This window comes from Aphidius gifuensis, linkage group LG2 (assembly GCF_014905175.1).
Source record: "Aphidius gifuensis isolate YNYX2018 linkage group LG2, ASM1490517v1, whole genome shotgun sequence".
Lineage (NCBI taxonomy): Eukaryota > Metazoa > Arthropoda > Insecta > Hymenoptera > Braconidae > Aphidius > Aphidius gifuensis.
The window spans coordinates 3,419,133-3,444,504 of NC_057789.1; the positions used below are offsets into that span (position 1 = coordinate 3,419,133).

Below are 25,372 nucleotides of genomic sequence, written 5' to 3' on the forward strand. Positions count from 1 at the left end.
TTTTTATCGCACAACAATGTCTTTTAAAATTTAAATTATCATATTAATTTGTGCACTTGTTTCGTCAATTAATATCGATTATTTTTTTTTTTTTTTTTCATCATACTCATTAGCTGTATAAAAAAAAGCTCAAGTACATAATTTTTTTTCTTATTTTTAAAATACTACTAATTTTATTAAAAACTAAAAAAAAAAAAAATTAATAAATTTTGTTATTTATTTAAAAAATATTTCTTAAATTTTTATATGAACTTTCAAAATTCACCGAAGTGTGAAAAAAATAAATAAAAATAAAATTAAAAAAAAAAAATTCTCTCTTATTATAGAAATATACAGTTGAAAAAAAAAAAAAATAATGTATTTCTTAGAAATAAAAAATAATTATTACTCGTAAAATTATAATTGGCTGTAATTTTACGTGACAGAAATAAGAAAATCTGTATTTAAATTTCACAATGTTGTTTTGTAAATAAAAATGTAACCCTTTACATTAATCATAAAATAATTAATATATAATTTTTTCACGATACAGGAATTTTCGCATATATTTCTCAATAAAAATATATATTTTTTTATCGATGAAAATTGTCATTCAGTTAATATTTTTATAATCATTATATATATTTTTTAAATTAATTTAATTGGGTGCGATGGATGGGAGGTTGTTCTGTATACATTTAATGATACATGTAACAAAATTACACACGAAAGCATGGATATAAGAAAATGATACTTCAAAAGAGTATAGGTGGGGTTGATAGAAAGTTAGAAGGAAGGGGGGTAGTTATCTCCCACTTTTATAAGCGTGCGTGAGGGTGGTAACCATCATTGATAAAGGGACTCATGTAAGTAGAGGGGCATGCAAAAAAAAAAAAAAAAGCTGCGGCTATGTGGTTGCTGTGTGCAGAAAAAAAAAAAAAAAATAGAAATTGAGAAGAAAACGATATAAGAAGGAGAAGATGGAGGTGGGACCGAGGCGGTGAGTGAGTGAGTGAATAGTAAGGTCTGCCAAGTGAGTAACTGGAAGTCGCACGGGACCCCTCAGTCACCACGAGATCGGCAAACCGAATGGTCAGACTTTGGTGTAATTTAACAATAAAAAAATATTTAATTGAATTTATTTTCAAAATAAAATATATTTGTTGTTTTATTGGAAAAATTTAAAAAGCTCAAATTAACAATATATCTTAATAAAAATTTATTAAAATTATATTAACAATTTAATTTTCAATTAAAATGGAAGTTCAACGATTACGAATACGTTATCTAAATTATAATTTTGTAAATCAAACGCGATTATATATTGTTCATTGAATTGATTTTATTTTTCATTAATTAAAAATTTTTATATGTGAAAATTAATAAAACAATTGAGTGAACAACAATTGTGAAAGAATTTTTTTCAAAAAAAAGTGTTGGTGGTTGTGGTGGTGTTATTATTTGACAACGAGATAAAACCATTGTTGGAGAACGAGGAAGAGATGATCTACGGGCTGTTGATAGCTGGTGCTATTGCCCGTGCCACGATAAGGCGGTGTGTGTACATTGCTGAATTATATATACTTATAATATAAAAATCAAATTAGTGTTAATATTTCAATTATATATTACTTTTAAAAATATAATCCAATAATTTAATTTTAAAATTTACAGTTTAATTTAATCATTATTAATTGTCGTTAAAAAATTTAATGGAATTTTAATTTATCAAGTTATGATAAAGCTCATGTTATCAAAATACAATTTTATATTAAAATTTTAATATCATATAGTGATTTAATTCATAAAAATATTCACAACTAAAAGCTCAATTTTAAAAAATAATTTTCAGCTATAAATTCCAATGTTTTTTTATAATCTTTCTTTCTTTTTATTATTTTTTTTTTTTTATTAAATTCATATCAATCAATCATAACTATAGCGATAGCGATCACTCTCTATGCCGAATAATAAAAAATTATAATTTATTATAAAAAAAATAAAAAAAAAAAAAATAATATAATCTTTCAAGGGCCCATATATTTGTTGAGTGATGACAACAAGTTCATTTAGTATTTTGTTTAATTTAAGTTATAACCATATAATGGTTATATTTTTAAAATTAAACAAAAATTTTATGACCCAACGTTAAGCATTAAAATTTGACACTAAGAATAACATAAATCAATGAAAAATAAAAAAAATAAAAAGCTCAGTTATTAGTCACTTGAAATTAGTTGATAACAAAAAATTAAAATTATATTTATGAAAATAACATTAAGAAATCAAATAATATTATTTTAAAAATTATGTATTTATTAGAATATTTAAAATTTTCATTTGCATGATTTTCCTTTGTCATTTTTTGTTGTTTTTTTTTTTGTTAAATATTTTTTACCACCTGTAATCTTGCTATTCCGGTTCTCAGATAACAACGTGGAGATGTATGGATGTCCGTGTTAGTCCAGGATACACAAGATTATTTGCTTAAGAAAGTAAAAAATATTTTTTGGAAGGGGTAAAATAAAAAAGCTATCAAGGGCCCTATCGTATCCCTTCTTCGTGTCACAACACTAGTCAATGCCACAAGGCGTTAAGCAAATAGTACATGTATATAGTTCCACAAGTCAAAAAAAAAAAAAAAAAACCCAAAGCAGTTTATCAAACATTAGTTTGTACATATATACAGTTATATATATATTTAACTGAATTTATATATTAAGGTGTGCTATCATTATCATTATTATTTTAATTTTTTCATTTTTTACAATACTCTCTTGCCATTTAATTTATTTCACAATTAAAATATATCTATAATAATTAAAAGAAAATTTTTTCAAATAATATTTATAATTTATTGTTTTTTTTCATTCTTTGTTTGAATTGATTTATTACTTGTTTATTGTAAAATATCATTTATAGAATTTTAAAATAATTTCTATACAGCTAATGAGTAGCAAAAATAGTATTTGCGAAAAATTGCAGTTATTATTTTTTATTTGTAATTTTTTTTTAACAAGTATATTTGGAGTGTTAAAAAAAAAAATGTCTAAATATTGTTTGATAAATTTAAAAATTATAGAAATATTTTTTTCATATAATAAACAAGTGGCAGGTAAAAAAAATTTAAGATAATTTATTTTTTCAACGCATATTATATTTATTAAATATAAATAAATAAATAAACGTGTTGACTCCGACGGGGTTCCAATGTATCTTATCTTTTTAATATTTTTCGTATCTATTTATTTTTTTTTTTTAATTTTTCTATTTTGCATTTCATCCTTCATATCAAAGGATGTCGTACATCCCACTAGATAAATAACACGCTTGGTTGTTTCCAATCAAGGTATCATGTTTCTCCAAAATAAAAAAATAAATAAAATCACAAAAACTCATTCATTAATGCAACACTTTTTTTTTCGCTATGTCAATTTTTATATTTACTCATGCTAAAAAATTTTTATCATTTGTATATTTTAAGCCTAGATTTTACTTCTCAAAAAATACAATTAAAATTCTTTATAAAATTTTTTTTTTTCAATCATTTGAGCGACATTGTTTGTCGATCTAAAAAAGCTCTACGAACGATCATCAAATATTTTTTTTTTTATCTTTCTGATACACAAAAAATAAATTTAAAAAAAAATAATGACCCAAGTCTCCAGGGACTTTGCGTGCATGATTTTCATTTTCATACTTGATTCTTTCTAGCACAAGAAAGATTGACGGCAACTTGAGCCAAAAAAAAAAAGTAGAAAAAAAAAGCCAATAAAAGGACAAAATGATATTAAAAAAATAAAAAAGATTGACCGTGGATTCTGAGAACACAGCAGGAGGTTTAGTACTGCAGCGGAGGAGACAACGGATGTGTCAAACAGATATACAAACTTTTATTTGCCCTCGGTTATATTATAATCACCAATATCTGTTGCATTAATTAATCAAAAAAAAAAAGAATCAAATAAACATAATTTTCATAATATTTAATTATATCATACACACGTTTAAATTTTTCTTTTTTATTTTCTTTCGTTTATATTTATTAAATAAAAAGAAATAAATTTTAAAGAATAAAAAAAAAAATATAATACAGACTAAATTGCAACATAAAAAAATCGGTGCTTTGTCTGTCGGGATGGTTTTGTGGTTTTGAGTTCATTTGCATTCAAAATTTATATGGGACAGACGACCACTCCAGCATGAAATGAAAATAATATGTGAGACCTGGAAGCTCGTGTTCACGCCTTCGTGAAAAAAACAAAGAAAAAGTTATTCAACTTTAAATTGAAACAAAAAAATATGGTTATTTTTTTACTAGGATAAAAATTAATTTTATTTTTATAAAAATGCTTGTAGAATTTTCATCTAAATTTATTTTTCGCTGTAATAATAATTATTTATAAATCATGAGATAATAGGTGAAAAATTTATCCAAGTTTAATGCACTTATGGTCATCGGTCTTTAATAAATGTCCTTCATGATATTTTTTTTCTTTTTTCAATTTGTATTTTATTCTATCAGAAGGCGTCACCTAGATTCTGTGTCTATAAATATTTATGCACATATATTTTTCACGATTGTCTTGAATGACTGATTGGTTTTTCTGTTGTCTCAATCAGAAAAATCACAAAATTATATCTACTCAACTATAAAAAAATCCAAAGTAATAATTTAAAAAAAAAAAATAAATTTCTACAGTATAAAAAAAAAACTAGATGAAACAATAAAATCATAAAAAATACTGTCATATTTTATATCTCCTTTGTTATTCTACATTTATTTTATATTTTTATAACTATTTTACGTGGAAAAAAGTTTTTTAAAAATGAAAAAATCATTGACTAAAGTTATGATTAACGAACATCTAATTGGTCAACTTTATGACGACTTAAAAATATATAACCGGAAATTCATTTCATTGTTTATTTGTAATAAAATTATTATTTTTTTATTTTCAAGTTTGAATAAAAAATAGTTAATTCATAGTTGATCTATGTTGTTATTTATAATTTGAGACAACGGGTGGTGACATTGTTGTATTATACATTTCTACATATATTATTTGAAGCTCATGATTATTTTATTGTATTATGATTACATATATAGTTATATAGAAAGTGAGTCAATGTTTAAATTACACGGATTTACGTTAGTCAGACCGACGAGCTTTACGATGCCTTCGGCACTTTTTATTTTATATATTCTTTAGTCTCAACTTAATACTTTGCCAGTTGCTACAAACCGCCTACCGTAGCAATTACATTGCCGCAGGCCAAGTGTCCTCGTCGTATTGTATATATATATGAATCAACATGTATGTATATGACATGAAAATATATACCACGCATTTCCGTGACGCCTTCACAATATGTCGGCACCTCAACCACATTGATTAATTAAAAATAAACAAAAGAAAGTTTTGCAAATTTATATTTTAAAATAATTGAAAAATTTGTAAAATAATTTTTAACATGATAAAGTTTAAAAATTAATTGTCTTTTTTATTTTTTTTTTTTTTCATTGTTATTGTTAGAAAAAATATTTCTAAGCAAAAATTTCATGAAATTATGCTACTAGTATTTGGTCAACATCTAAATATAATTATTCTGAAAGTTTGGGAGTTTAATTTTAATTATTTTTATATTTTTTTTCAATTTTATATTTTTCTAAAATTGTGTACTTTTTACCAAAAATGATTATTAGATAAAAAAAATATTTCCAAGTATAAATTTCATAAAGTTATGCTTCTAGTATTTGAATGACATCTAAATATAATTATCCTAAAAGTTTAAAAATTTAATTTCAATTATTTTGATATTTTTTCTAAAATTATATTCATCAACTCATCCATTTTTTCCAGAATATATAATTTGGCCAATATAAAACTAATTACCCCATTAAAAAAAAATAAAAAAATTTTTAAAACAATTTAAATCCTAAAAATACATCTGAAGTAATCGTCATTGAGTTTTTAATTAAATTTCAATAATAATTTTATTTGTTTATTTAATTTTAACATATATATGAATAAAAAAAAATTCTATGAATGAAATACTCGTGTCTCCAATCTACAGACATAAAAAACATAAACGTCTGTATATACTATATATAAATAAATTGACTTGAACAATAAAATTCGAGGACAGAAGACTGTATCATTCACCACCTGATGCCACATCAGTATATACATTGAGTATTAAATTCACTGTGTAACCCCGCCTCCCATCTAGTACATCATAAACGTGACTTTATGAAGCCAGAATACAAACATATCCATTCGTCTCTCACCCAACTTTTATTTATATTTATTTTTTTTTTATTTTTTACTGAACGCAACAAATAATTTTCTACAGCATATAAATTTTATCATTATTCACATCGTATGTGCAGTTTATTTATACGTATGATATACTTAAAACTCAGTGATAAATAGTAATCGATAATACAGCTGTACATAGTAAATATTTGGTTTTAAAAAAATTAAGATTTAAAAAAAATTAACATACATGACGCCAGGTACTATTATCCCCCATAAAATACAGACATAAATCAATATTTATTATACACAATTGAACAAATGTAAGGGGGCGACTATTTGATTACTATAATCAGCTTTTATTTTTTTAAAAAAACTATTTTAAAAATAAAAAAAAAATATACTATTAATATTTCATTTATATTTACTGTTTATTTTTATTGTAATTTATTTATTTATTTATTTTTTGTGTTTTGAGGAGTCGTTATTCGCGAATGAATATTTGTAAATGTCCTCTAGTTGTCCTCGATCAGTTTTCTTTGTTCAAGTGACTTTCCCGGAGGCTAGGTGTGCCGAGGTTGTTTTTAATTTTCAGTATTGCAGATATATGAATAAAACACAGATTTCTTTAACTCATATATAAAAATATATATTATATTTTTTTTGGGTTTTTATTTTATTGAATTTATATAGTTATTGTTTCAATTTTTTTTTTTTTTTTTTGTTTCTTGTGTATTGGGAAAAATAAAATTTTACTGGTTTTGTTAGTTGGTCTACATGCTTGGTGTTTGAGGGGAGAATGGTGTGAGAATGGGAAGAGAATTTATCGTGGGTGGAAGAGTATCTTGGCATCGTGCCTGACCACGGACAACGTTGATTCACTGTGATTATTAACACTATGCGTATAGTTCAATGATCGCCAATCGCTCCAAAATACGATAATACAATCATTATATTGTCACTTTGAAATTATTCTATTCTAAATTTAATTGTCAGGTAATTGTCATACATAAATTTTCGCGTTTTTTTTTCAACTCAAAAGTGGATTTATTTGAGTACGAAATTAAAAAGAAAATAAAAATGAAATAAATGAATTTATCATCACAGTAATAAGTCTGTATTCTAATCGATTCTATGCAAAAAAAAAAATCAGTCGAACATGACTGTCTGTAATCGTTGAAACGAATTTTGAATTTGTAATTTTTTTATTTATCACAGTCTGCGAAATAACAGCGCGTAATGGCACATGTCGCAGACCATGATGACAGAAATATAAAAAAATTTTAAGCTAATAATTATATCCTACATTTAAAAATAAACTTTTTCATTTAATTTTTTTTCTATTGGATGAGGCAGAAAGCCAACTAATTTATGTGATGAATTTTAATAATCGAACGTCAGTAAAAACAAAAAATAAAAATAAAAAAACATTTAAACTGAAGAAAAAGTTAATTGTTAATTAGTAATTATTGATTTCGTCATTTGTTGTACATTAAACCTTGACTCAAATAATTCTGAATCATTGAAATTACTGAAATTAACCCAAGTGAATGATGAAATCACAATGTCAATAAATTATTTTATATTTTTCTGCTCAATATAAAATTTTTTCAATATAAAATTTGAGTATTTATAGAAATATTATTATCAATCTAAATTACACAAATAAACACGCATATAAATCGATATCTAGATCAACCTATATAAATCGAAAAAAATATTTTATACTCAATCATTTGCAGCGAAATGATAATAGAGAAAAAAAAATAAAAAACCAACAGGAAATGAATAATTTAAAGAAATAAATAAGGGCAATTTAAAACCTCAAAATTATCAGAATATCATTCGAAAATTTAGGTCAAATATTTTATAAATATACATAAAAGTATTCAACAAGAATATAAGCGTCGGATAAAAATGAAAATGCCAGCAAGTCTACTAAATTTATCTGAAGCGTCGGTGACTTTAATGACCATCAAAGACATATCGAAATATATTTTTTCTCTTCAATTTTTCGTTTCAATATTTATACAGATAAAATACTAATATATTTTTTTTTTTTCTTCAATTATACATACACCTATATCCGTTTATTTAAGTCGTCAAAATAATATTATATTGAAAATAAAAGTTTAAAAGAAAAACAAAAAACGTCATCACACGTTAAACATTAAATTAAAAAAAAATATATATATATTTGGCAAAAATTATATTTAATATTATATATCCAATCGTAATATTAAAATTTGTTTATAAATTATTTTAAACTGGAGAAAGCTCTTACGCCCCTGCGATAGTATATAACATTTGTCGTTCAAGTCACCGCATGTGATATTAATATATTTTCATGTGTTTCATCCTACTCGCAAACGACAATTTTTTTTAATCATTAAAATACATATATACATTGTTCAAGTGCAATACTTATTACGACCATATCACATACACAATAATTGCAGAGTAAAATAATAATAAAATTAAAAAATAAATTAGTAAAAGTAAAATAATAATTTTTTTTTTTTTTTCAATACATATAAAGCAAAGAGGAGGATTATATATACACGTCCCACATACTTTTGTGGACAAAACACGTGGTTGTAAATCTACAAATCGATATACGTGTTGCACGAAAATATATATGTTTTTATAAACATATTATTATATATACTCAAGATTTTTGCATACAAGTTTATTCACATAAAAAATTTAAAAAAAAAATATATTTGAGGTGCGTTGCCCATGTTTGTCAAGCGGATTTTGTGCTTTCTCTGATGTGCAATATTTACCAACTATTTTTCTAATCACCCTGACAATATTTAAACGCATTTATTTATAAAAAATTAAAAATATATTATGTAAAAAGCAAATTTATAAAAATGATTTTATAAAATATTTATAAATATTAATTTTCTAAAAATTATTCAAAAAATTTGCAGTATATTTTCATAAATATATTGTTGTTATTGTTTTTTTTTTTTTTAGTTTTATTTATTTTGGTATTTGACTGACAAAAAAATACGAAAATGTAGAGGGCGGCTAATCACCACGCAATCACCACTGCCGTTGGGTTTGATCTTGAACTCGTTCTCAGAATATATACCTAACAACGCCCCAGGCTACCCTGAATATACCAACTACGGGCGCATCGTGCAAAACCAACAATCTTCGTCCTTATATTGTAAAAAAAAAATAAAATAAACTTAAGGAATGAGACGAAAAAGAGAAATATATATACTTTTATATTATATATACTGAGTGCTCTCTCAGTACTATCCTCGACTTTGCCATTTGCCGACATTTATCAGTTAAAAAATTAAATTTATTTTAAAATTTTTAAAAATACATATAAAATAGAATATATAATTCTCAATATATTAAAAAAAATTTAATGTATATCATAAAAATACGTGAAAAAAAAAAAATAATAAAAAATTTTCATTTTTTTTTTTTAACCGTGAAATAATCAAAGTTATGATTTAATAAACATAAAATTTATTTTCAAGAGGCTTAACATATCAATGTATGATGGTAATAAATAATTCTTCTTATTTAAGAGGCAGTGACGAGACGAATACGTCGAACTTTAACTCATTCGCGCGTGACTGACGCGCGCGAATTAAAAAATCATGTATATAAAATTTGTATATACTACGAAAAAAAAAGAAAAAAAAAAATATATACTGTAAGCCTGTTATACATGTTACTTGTGTTTATTAAATACATGTTTTATAATTATACTCGCATGTGTGGTATATATAATAATAATGTTAGTACATGTATATTAAAATATTTTATGACGATCAAGGTAAATATTGTATGACGACATCGTTGTCCCGCTGTGTATGGCTAACTTAACACACGTATTTTCACACCATTAATATGATGTTAATCAACAATTATGGAAATTAATACTAGCTTTATAAATTTGACAAATTTAAAATTAATTTAAACAAGTTAATAAATTAATATTCATAAAAATAATTTTTAAAATATTCTAAATTTATTATTTTTTTATTAAATGTTAATTAGTATTTTAATTAATTTATTTGATTTATTAATTAATCGAAATGTCATGGTTATTTAATTGTATATTTGAATTATTTTTTGGTATATAATTTCCGGTTTGAATTTTGATAAATTTTCATACAATTGTTATGTAAAATGAATAAATACAATTAGACTAAAGAGGTGAATAAAGAAATTATGATGTAGCATAGTATGTTTATTTCACCTGGAGAAAAAAAATTTTTTTCCCTGTCGGGACATTTAATTGCACAATAAATCTTGATTCTTCGATTTACAACCTATTTCCTAATGCGGGGGCGAATGTACTGAGTGCACTGAGTTTCATTGTTGTATTACGTGGGTGAATATATATATACTTGCAACTTTGACTCAATATATGCATTGGAATACTATATGTGTATTTTAAAAATTTAACATGCATGAACCCACACGCGTGAATGAAACATCACCACCCCAGTGTGAAAGTCGAAAAAAAAAATTTTTAAGATGCGGCAAATAATTGCAATGAATTATACAATATTAAATATTTAAAAAAAAATATATATAAGACAAAATTAAATACCTCTAGAAAGTTAGCACACCACAATGGGCACAAACTAATATAGAACTGAAATTTTATGCTTTTTTTGTGCTTTTATATATTTTTTTTTATGCATCGTTGTGCTGCCTTAATATTGAGTTAACACAACTTCTTTAATAATTAATTTTTTCTAATGAACTCTCGACCAAAATTATGTGCTTTTTATGTGTTTTTATTCTACGTTTAAATTTATTTTTTATTTCAATCACTTTTTATTTAAATAATTTTTTTTCGAATAATGTTGTGCTAGCTTAATATTAACTTGACACAACTTCTTTAATAATTAACTTTTTCTAATGAACTCTCGACCAAAATTATGTGCTTTTTATGTGTTTTTATTCTACGTTTAAATTAATTTTTTATTTCAATAACTTTTTGTTTAAATAATTTCTTTTTTCTAACAATGTTGTGCTACCTTCAAATAAAACATAATTAAAAAAAAAAAAAAATTTAAACGTAGAATAAAAACACATAAAAAGCACATAATTTTGGCCAATAGTTCATCAAAATAAGTTAATTATTTAATAAGTTGTGTTAAGTTAATATTAAGCTAGCACAACATTATTAAAAAAAAAATATTCAAATTAAAAGTGATTGAAATAAAAAATTAATTTAAACGTAGAATAAAAACACATAAAAAGCACATAATTTTAGTCGAGAGTTCATTAAAAAAAGTTAATTATTAAAGAAGTTGTGTTAACTCAATATTAAGGCAGCACAACATTGCATAAAAAAAAATATTCAAAAGCACAAAAATCGCAAGTTTCACATAAAAATAGCACAAAAAAAGCATAAAATTTCAATTCTAACTATATTAGTTTGTGCCCATTATGGTGTGCTATAGCTTTCTAGAGGTAAATTAAATATATAGTTTTGATAGATTTATTAAATTAATTTATACTTATTTATAGCTAATTTGTTTGTTTATTTTTAATTTTCAGATTCAGTGGCTAAAACGATAATTTTAACGAGCCTGATATTTTTAATAGTATCTGGTTTAACTGGTGTATCATCAGTACCATCATATAATCACGAAATATCAAAAATAACGGCAAGAAAAATGCAACCATGGGAAAAACCATGTGGTACGTTATTTGAATCATCAACTGGACGTCCATTACAAAGACACAGTGCACATAGATCATTGAAACGTGTCAGAACGAGATTAAAAGTTGCTAAAAATCATATACAAAAAGATAGACATGATATTGAAAAAGTTTATTCAAAGGTAAATATAATTAATTAAAATTAATCTACAGATAAATTATCAATAAGACTTGTTCTTCTTCCCAGAGCTCTTAAAATTTGTTGAAAAGAATTTTCACAAATTTTAAAATAATTAAAAATCAATTTTTAAATATCATTCAGTCAAAATTTAATCAGTCCAGATATTTTATTTCATGTCAGTTGTATTGTAATATTTAAAATGATACTAAAATTGATAAAAAAAAAAATTTTCGTTCAGTGGTGTCTCAAATAAACATGATAGCTGAGATATATTCTCAAGTTGAGATTAACCAGCTAAGCGACATGTATAACTCCTTACGATTAAATTTAAAAAATTCCATTTTTTTTTTTTTTTTTTAAAATAAATAAACAGCCCATTATATTTGTCAACTCCACGAGTATCTATTTCATATATTATTTTATTTTTTATCTCACATGGTTATAACACTACACCTGATGACATTGTTGTACACAATTTGTTGTTATTTTAATAAAATGCATTTGTTGGCATTTTTGCACATTCTAAATTAGTCATCTATTGTTTATTTTTCAAAGGTGTGAAATTAATTTTTTTTTATTTATTATAATCTGATAATAGGTGTCGAGTATTATTTATTTTTTGTTTATTGTTATTTTAAAAATCAAATTAGTCAGTAAATATTATAATGAAATAATTTAATTAATTTTTTCATTATTAAAATTTAAATTTTTTTTTGTTTTATAGATTAATACAGTATTAAAGGGTCAATATAATTTTACCTGGCTACCAAAAAAACAACTTCAATGGTATTACAATGAACTTTGGTGCATGGAAAAAAATAAAAAAGCTGAATATGCATTGCCAAGATTACATGATGCATTGCAGAGGTTTGCTATTACATTTTATTCATTGAGAAAATTTAAATTTAAAATTGGCATTGAAGATAATTGGGCAATCACAAAGAGAAATGAAATTATAAGTGCAATGGAAACTGAAGTACTTAGTGTAAGTATTTTGTCAATTTATTTTGGAGCTTTTTTTGAGCTTTTTCTAAAAATAAAATATAATTTATAAATATTTTTCTTTGTATTTTATAGATACTATGTGAAGTCGAGACAGCAATAACAAATCTCGGTCATCAAGTACCACATGTTCATAAATCAAAAATAGTCATTGAAAATCCAGCTTGGAATACTGAGGGTGATATGACAGTATCACTTATACAAGATTGGGGTGTACTACGACTATATCGTATATTTTTGAATGATTGGATACGAGCATTTAGAAATGCAACAGCAAAAGGACCAGGAACATGTGATTCAAATACCGTTAAACCAATTATTTTCAAGTCAAAAAATAAAAATCAGAAAAAAACAACACGACTTAAAACAAAAAGACATATGAAAAAAAAAAAATCAAATGAACAACAACTATTAAGAGATAATATTATTCATGAAAATAATAAAAAAATGATACAAGAAAAAAAACGTGAATTACGACTTAGGCTACAAAATAGAATGAAATTAAATGAATCACAAAATTTATAATAATTAAATTTATAATATTCATTTTGAATTTAGTTAAATGAAAAAAAAAAAATATTTCTTTAAATATTTAATTTAATTTTTTTAGAAAATAGTTAAAATTTCTTTTTTTAATTTGAAAAATTATTAATTATTTTAATCAGGGTATTCATGTATAGTGGATCAGTATTATCCTTAAGAATCAATACGCAGTATTATATGTTGACACTCTTTTAAACTTTTGATTTAATTAATTTTTCAATTACATTTTTTTTTTTTTTTTAAATAAGCTTTTTTACTGTTTATTTTTTTTATTTTACAACTTATCGTAATAAAAATCGATAATTACTTAAAAATGTACATAATTGATAATATAATTTTTTTTAATTAATTCATTTAAGTTACTATTCGAAAAACTTTTGATAAATAGAAAAAAAAAAAAATTATTTATTCATATATAAATGGTAAATTTTAAATAATAAAAAAAAAAAAAAGTTGTCAGCTGTGATATTAAAAATGTATGTGGGTGTAAACTTTGTACTTTTTTTTTTCTTAATTAATTTTTAATTCAATAAGTTAAGTTAAATTTTTCAAACACATATTTACATTATCTATAAATTTTTTTATCATTATTTGATCTACATTTGTATATATATTTCAAAAACGTACTAAAATCATGACAAATGTTTTTTTTATACTAATTTGCATTATATTAATTTTCACGATTAAAAAATTAAATTATCGTTAAGAAAATAATGTGTTTTTTGATAAAAAAAAATTTATTATATAATAAATTATTTTTTTATACATATAATATCTTGTAAACTAGACAAAATTTTACACTAGCTAATGCTGATGTTGTAAAGAAAATAAAATAAATAAATAATGAATATATGACAAATTTATTGGCTATAAAATCATATTTATACATGAAATATTTATTATATCATATTACTATTCCACTGAATAATATTTATATTTATTATTGATGTTTTATCTGCTCATAATAAATCTTGCAATTCAATACCAACACACATTTGATTCATTCAAGACAACAACTCTGATAAATTATAATAATATATTTAATTTGATTGACTGAAATATTATTTTTATATAATATTTAAATATAAAAACAAAGTTTTGCAATTAAACTAAATCAAACAAGTCTCGTTATTTAATTGCACATATCAGGCACTCATGAAGAGTCAAGAAGTTTTATTTTTTTCCATTATCAATATCTCTCTATACACTCTAGTCTGTGAGGACCGTCTGCGTCATCACTCGTTGATGATAAAAATACAATTTGGAATACTCCTTATCAAGAACAAAAAAAAGAAAGATCTCAATTTTAAATAAAAATGAGTAATTGAGAAGGATTTTTTATTATAACAAACAAATTATAAATCTTATCGACATCAACAAGTACCAGTCAATTTTATATTATTGATAATATCAAAAAAAAAAATAAACAAATTTTTTTTTTTTAAATTATCTGATGACTATATATGATGTCATACATGAAAAATTGATTTTAAAATGGAACATATGACTCACCAATTAAAAAATAATTAATTAATTTTTTTTTTTGATTATTTAGTTTATCTATAACAAAATTAATAAATAATAATTTTTTTCTTACATATTGTTTTTTAGAAAGTGACTGTTTAATAAAAATTTATTTATTTAGGTTAATTATAAATAATTTAATATTGATTTAATTTGATAAAATTTGACTTTTCATTGTTTTTTAATTTCCTGTTTAATCAAATGACGAAATAAATGCAGGAGGTTTTTCATCGATTTAAAGGGCTTGCAAGTTAACATTTTCCGTTATCAGGAGTACAAAGAGAGATGCTGGTTCGACAGCATGCGATAAAAATTTTCCTATTATTAAAATTATTATATATATATTTTTTCATGTATATATAAAACATAGCCGCAGCTAAAATGACTATTAGAAATTCATGTGAAAATGCATCTATTTACTAATATTATGACGTGATTATCAATAGTGTGAAATAAAAAATAAATGTCTGGTCATCTTTGCGTATGCGAGAAAATACACGGTGTGTGTCTAATAATAGAATTTCTTTATAAGGAGTCCAGAAACTATGTATGCTCTTTTTGTAGATATATTTTTCCAAGAAATTATTTAAAAAAAAAAACAAATTATCAATTACTAAAATTTATACCAACTACTATATTTAAATTATAAAAAAAAAAAAATGAAAATATTTAACGAAATTAAAATCTACTTGTTAGTAATATATTGACAATGAAAAGAAGAAAAAAAAAAAAATAGCAAATATAACTCAATGAACAATCATCAAGAATAAAGCAAGATTTCATCGATATAAAAAAATAAAAAATATTTTTCAAAGATGATGAGCACATTCCAGTCTCTGTTTTCAAAGAAAAAATATAAAAATGTAAATAATAGCAAAAGAAGCAAAGGTGGGCGAAAATATCTGGAAAAAGTTTGACGTACATTTAGATTTACAAATTTACAAATGTCATAAAATAGAAAAATTATTCTAGTATTAATGACGTAATGACAAACTTGTATTATTATAATTATAATCTTTTTGTTTATTTAATTTTTTTGTAGTTTGATAACGATAAGAATGACGTATACCGATCAATTTTGTTATCAGCCAAAGGCATTCTCAAGTAGCACTGTCATTATTTAAACTACAATAAATTGAAAAAAATTTTTTGGATAAAATTCATATTTATTATTTGATGATTATATCTATCAAGTATATGATTCATTGATTTCAAATTAGATAGGTGATTCAACTCTTCTAAAATTTTTAAAATAACTTGAGTTAAAGTTAAATTTATTTATTTATTTTTTTTGTTAAAAAAAAAAAAAAAAAAACGAAGAAATAACTAAACAAAATAATGAGTGAATAAAAATTGAATAGATTTATTAAAATGCACACGAATTTATTTTTTGACAAAAGGTGAAAGACCTCAATATTCTCACAAAAATATCAATTGATTGGTATTTTTTTTTTATCTCATCGATAGAATATACGATCATCTGGTCATTATACTGATAGAAGCCGGCACACGAGACGTCAAACGTACGTATGTACGATTTGTTTACACTATCGCACATATAAAGTAGAGAGCAAATTATTTGACAATCTCAGTACGCGATCATCATTAACACGTGAAACATACATCAATTATAAATTGTATATTAAATCACAATTAATTATTTATTTAATTTATTTTGTTAATTTAAAATCAGTTAAAATGGTTTTAATTATATTTAAAATTTATATAATTTTATTTATGTTTACAAGTGTTTTTTCGGTACCAATTAATTTACCATTTTGGTACCAACCATGTGGTAGTAAAATTGAACCAGATAATTATAATTTAAATAATATTGAGCATGAAATTAAATCAAGTTTAAATAGAATGAAATTACAACATGGTATTGCACTTGGTAGTTTTAAAAAAGGAAATTATGAAAATAATTATGATAAAGCTGGAAATCATATTGCAAGGAAACAATATATTCCACATTGGATACCAAATGAGCATGACATAAGTTTAATCAAACAACTTGAAGGAAAGACACTTAGAACGGTAAATAAATTATTAATTTTATTTTTAATTAGTAAAATAATATTTAAAAAAATAAAAAATGTATTTTTTATATTTTTTATTCAATTGAAATAATAGTTTAATAAAATTATAAAAATTTATATCAATTGACTAAAAATTTAAATACAAATAAATTTATAAAAATTAAATAATTTAATTTATAAATATTAATCAAACTTTTTATTGCACGTAATTATTAAAATTAAATAAAAATTTATAAAATTATTAATTTGTTTAATTTAATAGTTAATTATAATTATCAATATTTAATTGAATTTTCAAGTAAATTAATAAACAGTATTACGTGAATAATTTAAATTTGAATTTCATTGAAATATTCATTGAATCACACAAGTGGTATTTAAATTGGAATATTAAAATTCGTACTAGAGAGAGAGAGATAAATGAGAATAGTAATAAAATAAAAAATATAAATTTGTTTAATATATAAAATTATTATTAAACATAAATACATTGTATATAAATTGAATGCATAATTGATTAACATTAAATAACAAATCATAATGAGACAGTAATTATTATAAAGTACCAGGATAACAGGAGACAGAGTGGTCGTTGAATTCTCTCGTGTGTTTTAGGTTTAAAACGTGCGCGTTGCATTATATTGTGAAATAAAAAAAATAAAAGAGTTAACGTGATTGATTGAGAAAGAAAATAAATAAAATATATACAAAAAATAAATTAAATGAAAAAAAACAAAACAAAAAAGAAAGAGAATTATACTCGCCGGGTCGTGAAACTGTGTAATCTTAAAATTTAAAGGTATTTTTTTTGACAAATTATGTCTCAGCTGATGATAGCAAAAAAAAATTATCTGATAACTTTATCGGCCTACCAAATAATCATTTAAAAAATATTTACTCATAAATACAACTCATTCATAAAATTTTAAATTGTAAAATAAAAACAAATCAAATAAAAATTGACAAAAAAAAAACTAGATAAAATTTGTCGATAGAAAAATTAATTGCATCAAGTGTTTTATTGTGAAAATAAATAATTGTAAATATTTTTGTTTTTGTTACAGGTTGCTGATCATTTACCGGGTTTACATACAGATCTACAAAAATTTTCAATAGCCATTGAAGAAATGATAAACGATGAAAATGATTTATCGAAAAAAAATGCACTCGAACGTACATTAATGTTTTTACAATCATATTTGTGTGAAGTTGAAACGACAATTGTTAATTTATCATTTTTAAATATACCAGAAAGAATAAGTAGAAATATTATGGTACAAAAAGAACGAGATCCTGAGGATTATACAAGAAGATTAGTTCGTGATTGGGGAATTTTAATAAAATACAAAGAACATCTAATAGCTTGGAAAAAAGTTCTTGATTCTCATTAATCAATAACATCACATTATTATTTTTAAATAATAGCAACAAATTATCTAGAAATAGTTAGAAATTTAATTTAAATCTCCAAACTCATGACTCTATTTTAAGATTAGTTAACAATGTAAAAAAAAACAAAAAATTAAAAACAAATCAAAAAGAAAAAAAATGTAGATAGAACGAAAAAAAAAAAATATAATTATTTATTAAGATTATATCATGACTGTCAATGAAGCCATTGACAAAAAAAAATTGTCTTTAAATTAGTCGTGTAAATATTCAGGTAAATATTGACTCAAGTCATTGATATGTAGAATGAGTATAAATTATGAATTTAGTGTCATTGACAACGGCTGATACCTCAATTGAAAAGAGAAAAAAGAAATATAAAAAAAGTGAGGATACTTTTCTCAAATATAAATTGACACATTTTAATCTTTTCAATGAAGCTTTAAAGCTTTAAAAAGGTGATAACTTAATTAGTTTATTAAATTATTTATTGTATTATTTATTTTATTGATAGATTTTCTTGTTTTTTTTTTTTTTCTAAATAAAGTTTATAATAAAAATTTTTATTGACCAATTAACTTGATGTTTTTGTTTATTTTAATTTAAAATATTTAATAAGATTAAGTGGATTTTAATTCATCAAGTGATAATATAATTTTTATTTTTATTCTTTTTTTTTTTGATATCAATAAAGTTCATTAACTTTTACGACACCTCAGGTAGTGAATGATGAATTGATAATTGAAAATGATATATGACTAAAGCAAGTTGATATCAATTATATAAATAAATAAAAAAAAAAAATTATTTTAATTTAAAATATAAAAAAGAAAAAACAATAAAAATAAATTTTGAACGGAAATAAATGAATAATACTTCAACAAATAAACATAAAAAAAAAAAATAAGAAAAATATAATTTTTTACTTTGGAGTAATCTTAAAGAAGTTTAATAATTTATTCCAATAAAATCAATGGATAAATTCGACTAAAAATTATTGTGTGAAAAATACTTTGAACAACAATTTGATGAAAAACAAATGAATAAAATATTTATTAAATAAGACAAATGAAAATTTAAATAATATTATATTTTTTACCTTGAGTATTCAGCAACACCAAAACGAAAAAGTCCAAATTTTGTAATAATAATTTTTCGCCCAGATCCGTTAATGATCTGATGTCTAAATCTCTATATTTCCTTTTTACTATAACCTAAATTTAAGGAAAGAATTTTATACATCAAAAATTCAACGGTTCAGACATGCGCAATATCGATTTTGTTTTTTTTTTTTTTTTCCAAGAATCTGATGGCCGACAACAGCAGCCGACAAAAATACTCAAATTTAAGATTCATTATAAATATTTAATAAAATGACTTGTTTATAATTTACATATCAATCTAAATAGTCAATCAACTTAACACAACAATTTTCAACACTTGAAACACTTTCCCGAACTAAAAAAATATTATTTTTACTCAAAAAAAAGCCAAACTCGATTTTACAATTTTTTCATTCCACTTATTTTTCTGTCTATTAAACTTGCAATTATTCACGATTTAAGATAAAATTTAACAACAAAATATTACTCAAAATATTACCCGATGACTAGTTAATTGATAAAACGACAAATTAATAATTTTTTTTTGATATTAAATTACAGGTGAGACTTATATAAGGCCGGCGATCGGTGGACGTTACGTACCTGTAAAACGAACAACGAAAAACTAAAGTTCACAAAGCAGTCACAAAACGGCGCTCATGACAAGCGTCGACAATAAAGTGCGCATTACTACCAACTTTAAAAATATGAACGCATCCTCAAAATGGACACAATTAAAATCTCTAAATATTTTTAATTATTAAAACATAATCAACAATTACATTCTTCATTTTAAAAAAAATAAAAATAAATTAAAACTTTCAAAAATAAAATAGTTAATTCAATTTAATTTCTTAAATTTATTATGATGATTCAAATAATTAAAAAATAATTTTATTATTATGATACATTACTTTATTTTATTTTTTTTTTTGGCGTTGATAATATAATAATTATTGTAAATGACATAATAAACCAATTAAATGCTACGTTATGAATGAAAATACAAAGAATACAAAGATTACATGTTTGAAATTTGATTTATAAAAAATGCTGCTGATGATCAAATAAATTCAGTGAGAAATAATTTGATGTCTTTGAAGATATGATAATTGAGCTTTTGATTCAAGTTCAGCTAAATCAGCAACAACTGGTGCTAATTGTTGTACATGATTTTTATAATCACATTCAGTTGTTATTTTTTTTTGACCATACACAACTTTACCATCAAATTCATTAGCTGGTACTTTCATATTTGATTCAATTTGTTGAATAGTTATATTAAGATGTTCCTCAATATCAGCTAAACAAGTTTGTTTTTCTTTGTACCAAATACAACAACCACCTTGACTTGTTAAATTAGTATTATTACAATTTCTTCCACGTGATGAACACCACTGTCCATGATACCATACTTTTTCTGGTACACTACTGACTAATGATATTGCAAGACCCATTCTATCAGCACGTCCAACTCTACCAATACGATGTACATAATTTGATTTTTCATCTGGTAATGTCATATTAATCATAAATGGTAAACCAGTAACATCAATACCTCTTGCAGCAACATCAGTACAAATAATAAATTTAACTTGTTTATTTTTAAATTTTTCTAAATTTAATTTACGTTCATGTGGTTTTTTATCAGCATGTAAACCAACACATGAAAATTCATTTTTATCAATGTATTTTAAATAATTTTCAAGATTATCACAATCATTTTTAGTACGACAAAATATTATTGCTCTATCCATTTTATTTTCTCTAATAGCACGTATACAATATTCACCTTTTAATATTTTAACAGCTTCTGATAGTGTTTCAAGTGTATTATTACCAGGTCTAATATTATCATTTTTATGTACACCATCAGTTTCAATATGCTCTCTTAAATTATGCCATGATTTATCAATTTGTGGATCAATTATTGCAACAACATGATGTACAGTATCTGGTACAGCATCTTCACCTTTTAAATCAACCCAAGTTGGAAAATGCATTAATTTATTTGCCATTTTTTTAACATCAAAATCATGTAATGTTGCTGAACAAACAATCATTTGTAATCTTTTATAATCAGCTGTTATTTTTGGTATTTCTTTATGTATACGATCAATAAGATCAGTATAGCCTTGTTTTAATAAACCATCAGCTTCATCAAGTACAAAAAAACGACAATGTGTTAATGATAAATAACCACCTTGTATTAAATCTTCAAGACGACCAGGTGTACCAACGACAATATCAACACCAATATTTAATGATGATATTTGTTCTTTTGCACTGACACCACCAATAACAAGTAATTGTTTAACTATTGGATCTTTAATATATGTACGAAATTTTTCAATTTGATTATATGTTTGTTCAGCTAATTCTCTTGATGGTTCAATGATTATTGCTTGTGGTGCATTTGGTGCTGGTTTTAAATCACCACATTTTTCAATTTTACTATTACTATTTATTGGATTTAATTTTATTGAATTATCTGGAGCTGATGTAACACCAATATAACCAACATGTGGTGTATATTTAAATTTTTCATCACCAAAATTAAATGACATTTCAGCATTTTTTAATACAACTGCTGGATAATACACTTGTGATTTTTGTTGTTGATTTAAATCAAATGCACGACCAAGATTAATACCATTTTTGGTAAAACTAATTTCACTATTATCAAGATCAATTAGACAACCAATAACATCATGAATACCAAATGACGTACCATAATCATCAAATTTTTTGGCATTTGATTTTTTACCAGTACCACCAAAACCAAAACTATATTTATCAGTACCAAGATCAAGATTTGCTTGTGATGTTGACCATCCAACTCTGCATAAACCTTCATCTGTTACAGTTGCTTCATAATAATATTTACCAGGACCTTGAATACCTTTATTAGCACGACAACCATGCCATTCACGTTGCTCACGACTTTGACATCTTAAACCATCAGGTGTCACAGCCATTGATCTACCTCTGTCAAAAAGACTCAGACCCCATGGTGATGATAATAAACTTTTATTACTACTTGGTTGTGATGATGAATTTAATCCTTTTCCACTTTCAATGTCTTTCAATGTTTCCCAAACAATTTGAAGTATTGGAAGACAAAATGCTCCAGTTTTACCACTACCAGTTTCAGCTGCCATCAATACATCACCACCACCAAGAATTAAAGGTATTGCTTCAGCTTGTACATCAGTTGGTAATCTAATTAATTAATCATCATATTTAATATATCTAAATATGTAATTTATTTTATTTATAATTGTTTTTTTAATTTTTGACACTTACGTCCATTCTAAATCTTCAGTTGCTTTTGCTATTTCAGACAACACTCCCATTTCTAAAACAAACATTATAAATTAATTGATTTTATTTTTAATTTATTAATTGATAAATAAATTGATGATACCTTCAAATGCTGTCATTTTTAATGAGTTATTGTTTAATGAATAAGTTGATAAGTTGTAAACAATTGTCAATCCAGTTACAGTAGGTTAGTTTTGTTTTTTTTATTTATTTTTTTTTTTCAATTAATTCAGCTGTATTTTCATGTAACGAAAAAAGCGGCCATCTTGGAAATACTTACGACATCTAGCAGTGAAATTAACGACGACTAATTGTCGATAAGTAAAATTTAATTTAATATTTAAAAAAAAAAAACGATTTGAATCGACATGCAAAAGAAAATAAATTATTATACTCAAAACATTGTTAAGTACTTATTCTAAAAATTTTATAGTCAATATTCAGAGTTAGAAAAATTGAAATTGAGATTAAAAATTATGTCCTTAAGCGTGATAAATTAACAGTTGTCATATTATTCAGGAAAAAAAAAAATTAATAATGACAATTTAATATATATACAATGAAGTAGAAATAAAAAAATCAGAATATATTTAAAGTGGACAGTAAACTGGGGTACAATAATAACCCAAGAGACAGGCATGAAATATTAAATACTAATCCCTCGTTGACAAAAATGCCTCGAGTGAAATTGATTCCCCCTTGCATCCGGTGATGGTTTTAATAAAATACAACGAGAATAAGAGTATTCAATGAAATATACCTATATATATATGAAAGTTTAAAAATTGTATATTTTAGTCACACATTTATTTTCTAATACAGCACTGATTTAAATTTAGAAACCTTATTTAACTTTTATCGTATAATTTACTCAATGATAATTATGAGCACTTAAAATTTGTGAAAAATGATTATGTATGACAAGAGTATGGATCAGCACGATAAATAAATAAATATTTCATTAAACAATTTATTTATTTTTTAAAATTAACTATCATCATACATCTTTATTAAAATCAAATGAGATGATGGTCGAGTAGGCAAGAGCCTTGAATTGCGTTTAGTTTGGCGGTCTTGAGTTCAAATCTCACTTTTGAATTTCTGGTTTGGATGGAAAAGATTAATATTATCTCTGACGAAGCAGCCATGTTCGCGCTTCGGCGTTTGGGGCACATATCTTCTGGCATAGACAAGTAAGACAAAAAATTACTTGATCTACGCCAGAATGTATGATCCTCTAAACGCCAAAAATTTTAATAGATCTTGGATAAATTGTAAATCAATTTTTTTTTTTAAATTAATTAATAATTATCGTATTGTAACGACTCAAAATTATTATTTCAAATTTAATTTTATTAATATTTTACCTTTTAAATTATTTATTAAATGATTATTTATTTTATTTATTTACTTTATTTATTTCTATATATTATTTATCATATATTTTTGATAAAATTCAAGGGCTGTACTATCAGAGACTGCTACTGTATTTATTTATTTAACAACAAACCTATAATTTTATCTACCAGGTTTTTTATTTTTTTATTATCAATATCATGAATTTTAAAATGAATTTTATTATTGTATATGACATGGACTCTTTAAATAATTTAATAATCCACACCTTTTATAATTACTCATTCAATAAATAATTCAAAAAACGTAAATAAATAAAATAAATTCTCAATCAATAAAATCTTCATAACTTATTCTCAAGTATAAAATTTACCCTTACAATAAAAATTTATTTTACAATATTTGATATAATAATAAATGATAAAATAGATAAAATTTAAAATTTTCAATAAATCATCATGATTTTTTTACGTATATATACGTATTAAATATTCAAATATGAAATATATAAAAAATAAAAAATATTATAAAAATTGCACACAATCAATTTGAATGTTCTTTTCATTTAAAAAAAAATTGATTATATCGAAATGGTGTTGAATGGAATAGTGAAAGGGTAAAATAAATGTGAGTAGCAGGTGGTGTTTGATAAAAAGTAAAAAGTAAAAAATATAAAGGTCATTTTTGAGAGGTTCTTAAGGCATATATATTGTTAAAAAATAGGAAAAAAAAAAAGGTCCAATTCAGCATCAATGTGAAGAAAAACGTAATGTGTATACTGGCCCGGGGATTTAGCCATTGGTTATGGATCCTTACGAGCGTTTAATCCGTAATGGCTCGTACATACGTGACTTAAATACGATAAAAGCAAGCTATCTAATGCAGAAACCTCGTGCGGTTTTTACATTGATCTTATATATATATATGTATATATCTATTTTAGCTCTTCAATTTTACTCATTATTATTTATCTTACTATCCACTTTTATTTTATCTCATTCGTAATTCTACCTATTTTGA

At 23.6% G+C, this 25,372-nt stretch overlaps 3 protein-coding genes across 3 annotated transcripts; 2 read left to right on the plus strand and 1 right to left on the minus strand.

Moving 5' to 3' along the window:
• The first annotated feature begins 1,026 nt into the window (after positions 1-1,026).
• LOC122848426 lies at positions 1,027-13,614 on the plus strand. Its single transcript, XM_044146498.1, has 4 exons — positions 1,027-1,536; positions 11,787-12,073; positions 12,797-13,057; positions 13,150-13,614. Exons 1-4 carry the CDS (start codon positions 1,482-1,484, stop codon positions 13,597-13,599), a joined length of 1,053 nt encoding a protein of 350 aa, XP_044002433.1. The 5' UTR covers positions 1,027-1,481; the 3' UTR covers positions 13,600-13,614.
• A 2,585-nt stretch (positions 13,615-16,199) lies between these two features.
• On the plus strand, positions 16,200-18,571 carry LOC122849380. The gene is made up of 3 exons (XM_044148074.1): positions 16,200-16,204; positions 16,890-17,178; positions 18,245-18,571. The coding sequence occupies exons 1-3, from the start codon at positions 16,200-16,202 to the stop codon at positions 18,569-18,571; spliced, it is 621 nt and encodes a 206-aa protein (XP_044004009.1).
• Positions 18,572-20,517: 1,946 nt separating this feature from the next.
• On the minus strand, positions 20,518-23,182 carry LOC122848375 (ATP-dependent RNA helicase Ddx1). Its single transcript, XM_044146423.1, has 3 exons — positions 23,100-23,182; positions 22,979-23,030; positions 20,518-22,894 (listed from the first exon to the last, which is right to left on the minus strand). The coding sequence occupies exons 1-3, from the start codon at positions 23,113-23,115 to the stop codon at positions 20,746-20,748; spliced, it is 2,217 nt and encodes a 738-aa protein (XP_044002358.1). The 5' UTR covers positions 23,116-23,182; the 3' UTR covers positions 20,518-20,745.
• Between the last annotated feature and the right edge of the window lie 2,190 nt (positions 23,183-25,372).